Genomic DNA, 6,362 nt, shown 5'->3' with positions numbered 1-6,362 from the left:
AAAAAAAAATAGAAAAAGCAGCAACTACTTGAACAAAAGGTTACACAAGACTAACAAATTGGGTGGAGGGCTACATGGATAAAGAAAACAGACCATTCCCCACTGTAAGTTTTCTGTAGTCCTCCTCAGGACTAATTTTCAGTATGAGATGATCTCCCACACCAGCTTCCCTTAACTACAAAACAAGCAAATAACACTAAAAAATTACCATTTCTATTGTTAGTTTAACAACCTTGTAGCATTGTATCTACTCACTTTCTTCACTGGTGCTTTTTCTTCAGCTTCCTCATCATCAAAATCATCATCATCATCACTACAAATGAAACGTCAAGACATTAAGCACTTTCAAAATTTGGGAGTAGACACAAGAATTGAAAGCAGGACCTTGACGTGATTATTTGTCCACCCGTGTTAATCGAAGCATTCACTGTTCACAACAGCCAAGAGATGAAAGCAACCCAACTGTTAAATGGCTGAATAATGAAAACGTATATGCACACACAATGAAAATCCTCTTGCATGCTACATGACTGAACCTTGAACAAAGTAAAATAAGCCAGCCACAAAAAAACAAACACTGTATGATTCTATTCATTAAGTATCCAAAAGTAGTCAAACTCAAAAGAAATGAAGGTATAATTGTGATCACTAGGGGCTGGGAAACAAAGCTGCTCAATAAGTAGTTTTGCATGAATATACGCTATACCAATGTATAATATATGTATATTTAAGTAATGTATAGTTAAACTGTACACTCAAATAGAGTCAATTTGTGTTAAAAAAAAAAATTAAAGACCTAAATAGAAACATTCCATGTTCAGATATTGCCAAGATGGCAACACTCCCCAAATATACACGTTAAATACAATCCTTAGAAGACTCCCCAAGCTGGTTTCTCTGTAGAAATAGATCCTAAAATTTATATACAAACCCAAGAGTCGGCAGTGTCTCACACCTATAATCCTAACACTTTGGGAGGCTGAGGTGGGAGGATCTCATTTGAGTTCGAGACCAGCCTAGGCAACATAATGAGAACCCGCTCTACAAAAAAAAATTTTAATTAGCAGATGTGGTTGTGTGTGCCTGTAGTCCCAGCTACTTGAAAGGCTAAGGCAGAAGGATCTACTTGAGGCAGTAACTGTAACTGTGTAATTCTGCCACTGCGCTCCAGCCTGGGTGACAGAGCAAGACCCTATCTCAAAAAACAAAAACAAAAAAAGACACTTAAGGGACCCAAAGAGGCCAAATGCAATCTTGAAAGGAACAAAGCTAGAGAACTCACACTTGATTTAAAAAAATCAGCTATAAGACCCACGAAGGGGTCAAGGCACCATGGCTCATGCTTGTAATCCCAGTACTTTTTAGGAGGCAGAGGCAGCTGGATCACCTGAGGTCAGGAGTTTTGAGACCAGCCTGGCCAACAGGGAGAAACCCAGCCTCTACTAAAAATACAAAAATTAGCCAGGAGTGGTGGCGGGCACCTGTAATCCCAGCTACTCAGGAAGCTGAAGCAGGAGGACCAGGAGGCAGAGGTTGCAGTAAGCCAAGATCGCACCATTGTGCTTCCAGCCTGGGCAAGAGTGAGACTCATTAAAAAAAAAAAAAAAAACTACAAAGGAACAGTGTTGTAACTGTTCTTACCTGTTAAGGATAGACACATACATCAACAAACAGACCAGAAATAAAACCGTGTATTTATAGTAAGTGATTTTTTTTTTGTTTTTTGAGATGGAATCTCGCTCTGTCACCAGGCTGGAGTACAGTGGCGCAATCTCTGATCACTGCAACCTCTGCCCCCCAGGTTCAAGTGAATTCTCCAGCCTCAGCCTCCTGAGTAGGTGGTACTACAGGCACATGCTACCATGCCCAGCTAAAATTTGTATTTTTAGTAGAGACAGGGTTTCACCATATTGGCCAGGATAGTCTCTATCTCCTGGTCGTGATCCACCTGCCTGGGACTCTCAAAGTGCCAGGATTACAGGCGTGACCCACCGTACCGAGCCTTAAGTGACTCTTTTAAAGGCTGCCAAGATCATTCAATGGGGAAAAAATAGTTTTTGAACAAATCATTTGGGGAAACTGCTCATCTACACCCAAAGTCTATTATTTGGACCCCTCCATTCACAACATACACAGACATTTACTCAAAATGGAACAAAACGCTAAATATAACTACAGGACGAAACTCAGAATTAAGGGGGTAAATTTTCACAACTTTGAATTTAGCAGTGATTTCTTAGGATTGACACCAAAGGCACAAGCAACAAAAGAAATCAGACATCATAAAAATTAAAAACTTGGTCAAAGGCCACCATCATGAAAGTTAAATGACAATTCACAGAATGGTGGAAGATAATCTGCAAATCATGCGTCTGATAAGGTACTTGTTTGCAGAATATATAAAGAATTCTTAGGCCCGGTGCAGTGGCTCAACGCCTGTAATCCCAGCACTTGTGGGAGGCCGAGGCAGGCCTGAAGTCAGGAGTTCAAGACCAGCCTGGCCAACATGGTGAAACCCAGTCTCTATTAAAAATACAGAAAATTAGCTGGGCATGGAAGGAGTCGGGATGCCTGTAATCCTTGGGAGAAGCAGGGGAACTGCTTGAACAAGGGAGGAGGAGGTTGCAGTGGGCGAGAGCCAAGATCTCATCATTGCACTCAAGCCTGGGCAACAGAAAGAGACTTGTCTAAAAAAAAGAATTCTTGCCAGGGCACAGTGGCTCACAGCTGTAATCCCAGCAGTTTGGGAGGCAGAGGGAGGTTGGCCAACATGGCGAAACCCCTTCTCTTACTAAAAATACAAAAATCATAGGAAAAAAAAATTCTTACAGCTCAGTGACGACAAAGAGAAGTAACTGGATTTTTTAAATGGGTAAAGACATTTCTCCAAAGATACATAGCCAATGAAGACATGACAAGACGCTCTAGTAAAGACTAATAAGAGTCCACAGGGAAATGCAATCAAACCCACAACTAGCACTTCATACCACAGGATTAGAGTCAGATAATGGCAAGTGAGGGTGTAGTGAAATCAGAAGCCCCATACACTGCTAGTGGGAATACAATGGGTCAGCCACTCTGCTTTAGGTGTACTTGACCCAAAAAAAATGACATGTCCACAAGCGTTCATAGCAGTCAACAAGTTCATAGCAGCAACCCAAATGCTCACCAACTGATGCATAACCAAATAACATACCCATACAATGTATTCAACCATAAAAATAAATGAAGTACTGATAATGCTTTCACACGGATAAAACTTGAAAACACTGTGCTAGGAAAACAGTCACAGAAGTCCATTCATGCACAACACGAGGGACAGGAAACCTACAAAGTTCACTTGTGGCTGACTACAGCTGAGGAGTATGAGGGGTAATACCTATAGAGGACGATTTCTCATTGAGGTGATGAAATGTTCTAAAATTGATTGTGGTGATGGCTATACAACTAAGCACACTAAAACCACTGAACTGTACACTACTTTTTTCTTTTTTGAGTTTTACTCTTGTTGCCCAATCTGGAGTGCAATGGTGTGATCTCGGCTCGCTGCAACCTCCGCCTCCCGTGTTCAAGCAATTCTTCTGCCTCAGCCTCGGTAGTAGCTGGGATTGCAGGCAACGACCATCACACACCCAGCTATCTTTTGTATGTTAGTAGTGATGGGGTTTCACCATATTGGCCAGGCTGGTCTTTAACTCCTGACCTCAGGTGATCTGCCCCTGCCTCGACCTCCTAGAGTGCTGGGATTACAGGTATGAACTGTACATGTTAAATAGGTAAATAATGGAAGGGAGTAATCAAATCGAGTCATTGGAGGGCAAGTCAGGCAGAAGTCTGTATCAGTAAATACTAAGTGGTTCACATTTAATTCAAAAAACTGAACATACTGGTCTCTAAATCCCAATACGGCAACGTCATGTAAGAAACACCTATCTTTCCAATACCGAAGAAATAATTTCCGTATTTAGAAAAAGTATAACTTAAAAAAGCTGCCCGAATAGCCCTTCAAGTGCTTTTTAACAGTGATTTTGTCATTACAAGTTTCTAGCATTAGAACCCAATCCCTGCAGGTGCCTCCCCTGTGCTAGAAACAAGATGAGAATGCTTTTCTTTTTTTTTTTTTTTTTTTTGAGACGGAGTCTCGCTCTGTCGCCCGGGCTGGAGTGCAGTGGCCGGATCTCAGCTCACTGCAAGCTCCGCCTCCCGGGTTCCCGCCATTCTCCTGCCTCAGCCTCCCGAGTAGCTGGGACTACAGGCACCAGCCACCTCGCCCGGCTAGCTTTTTGTATTTTTTAGTAGAGACGGGGTTTCACCGTGTTAGCCAGGATGGTCTCGATCTCCTGACCTCGTGATCCGCCCGTCTCGGCCTCCCAAAGTGCTGGGATTACAGGCTTGAGCCACCGCGCCCGGCCGAGAATGCTTTTCTTAAACGTTTTTTCTTATTCGTTAAAACAAGTGCATTAAACTACTATCAAAACTACTATCAAAACAGCTTTATTGGCAGGGCGTGGTGGCTCACACCTGTCATCTCAGCACTCTGGGAGGCTGGGGTGGGCAGATCACCTGAGGTCAGGAGTTCAAGACTAGCCTGACCAACATGGTGAAACACCATCTCTACTAAAAATACAAAAAATTAGTTTGGCCACGCTGGCATACGCCTGTAATGCCAGCTACTTGGGAGGCTGAGGCAGCACAATCACTTGAACTCAGGAGGCAGAAGTTACATTCCAGCCTGGCCAAAAACGCACTTCAGGTGGGGTGACAGAGATTGTCTCGAAAGAAAAAAAAAAGAAAAAATCCAACTTTACTTATTAAGAAATTCCACAATAAATTAAAAATGACATTTAAGGGTCACATATTATCAAGATATTACATACATCTACATATAGGATACATCAGCACTATGCACATTATATAGCTTTTCTTGCTTAAATCAAGAGTCAACTAAGCCCACACTATATATACTCTTTCCATCCTCAAAATGGGACCACTGATTTCCCCTTTTATCTGTGTTCAAAGGGTTAGATTTCTAAGTAACTATAACAAACCTTCCTGCACCTCTTTGCATTTTCATTGCCATCTAGCTATATGCTGGGCCCTTGCCATCTCACCACTTACGTTTCTATTAAGACTTGTTTCCCTCAAAGCATCCTTTACCACTATGCCTAGACCTTAGTATGCTTTCTTCAACTTATATGAAAACTTGCAGCAAGGAATGGTGGCTCACGCCTGTAATCCCAGCACTTTGGGAGGCCCAGGCGGGCAGATCACCTGAGGTCAGGAGTCCGAGACCCGATTGGCCAACATGGTGAAACCCCATCTCTACTAAAAACACAAAAACTAGGCAGGCATGGTGGCAGGCACCTGTAATCCCAGCTACTCGGGAGGCCGAGGCAGGAGAATTGCTTGAACCCAGGTGGTGAAGGTTGCAGTAAGCAGAGATCACGCCATTGCACTCCAGCCTGGGAGACAAGAGTGAGACTTTAAAAAAAAAAAAAAAAAAAAGGGTACTGATTTGGACCTTGATTATTATCTACACACTTCTCATTCCTATCAACACCAAGACAAAGAAAAATTATTACATTGTGGTTACATCATGAATTTACATCCATTTTTTTGAGATGGGAGTCTCCCTGTTGCCCAGGATGGAATGCAGTGGCATGTTCTTGGCTTGCTGCAACCTCCACCTTCCAGGTTCAAGCAATTCTCCTGACTCAGGCTCCCAAGTAACTGGGACCAACAGGCAGGCACCACCACACCCAGCTGATTTTTGTATTTTTAGTAGATGCTGGGTTTCACCATGTTGGCCAGGCTGGTCTTGAAGTCCTGAGCTCAAGTGATCCACCCACCTCAGCTTCCCAAAGTGCTGGGATTACAGGCATGAGCCACCACACCTAGCCTAACTATATCCATTTTTAAAAAAGGAAATCTTCCAAAACCCCAACAGGATCAAGACCACCATCAGGTCCTACTCCAAAGCCTTTCTGGAAGTGATTGCTTGTCCCCGAGCCTTGGTGAATGCTATTAAATACTTACTTTATACACTTGTGCAAAGGTAACTCAAAATCGGACTAAACCAATCCAAATCATATCATCCCTATTGCTCATTTGTGTTTTTAGCCTGTTTCCCATTCTTCTCTTGGGATGTATTTCAATTTTTACTAATGAGAAATATTCTTAAAAGTGATTAACAAGCTGGGCTTGGTTATTCACCTGCTTCGTAGGCTAAGATGGGAGGACAGCTTGTGCCCAGGAATTCAACTCCAGTCTGAGTAGCATGGTAAAACACCATCTCAAGAAAAAGTGGCCTGGTGCAGTGGCTCATGTCTGTAATCCCAGCACTTTGGGAGGATGAGGTGACC

At 42.8% G+C, this 6,362-nt stretch overlaps 1 protein-coding gene across 7 annotated transcripts in view; it reads right to left on the bottom strand.

Annotated features, from left to right (window-relative positions):
* The window catches only part of NPM1 (nucleophosmin (nucleolar phosphoprotein B23, numatrin)), a 21,719-nt gene that overhangs the window by 8,324 nt on the left and 7,033 nt on the right, over positions 1–6,362 (bottom strand). For all 7 annotated transcript variants that reach the window (XM_011947777.1, XM_011947778.1, XM_011947781.1 and 4 more), the window contains exon 7: positions 256–313. In XM_011947777.1, coding sequence (XP_011803167.1) covers positions 256–313 — 58 coding nt within the window. The remainder of the gene's footprint in view (positions 1–255; positions 314–6,362) is intronic.

This window comes from Colobus angolensis, unplaced genomic scaffold (genome assembly GCF_000951035.1).
Source record: "Colobus angolensis palliatus isolate OR3802 unplaced genomic scaffold, Cang.pa_1.0 Scaffold27, whole genome shotgun sequence".
Classification (NCBI taxonomy): domain Eukaryota; kingdom Metazoa; phylum Chordata; class Mammalia; order Primates; family Cercopithecidae; genus Colobus; species Colobus angolensis.
Note: the sequence above shows the minus strand (reverse complement) of the source record. Positions and strands in the feature narration are given on the sequence as shown.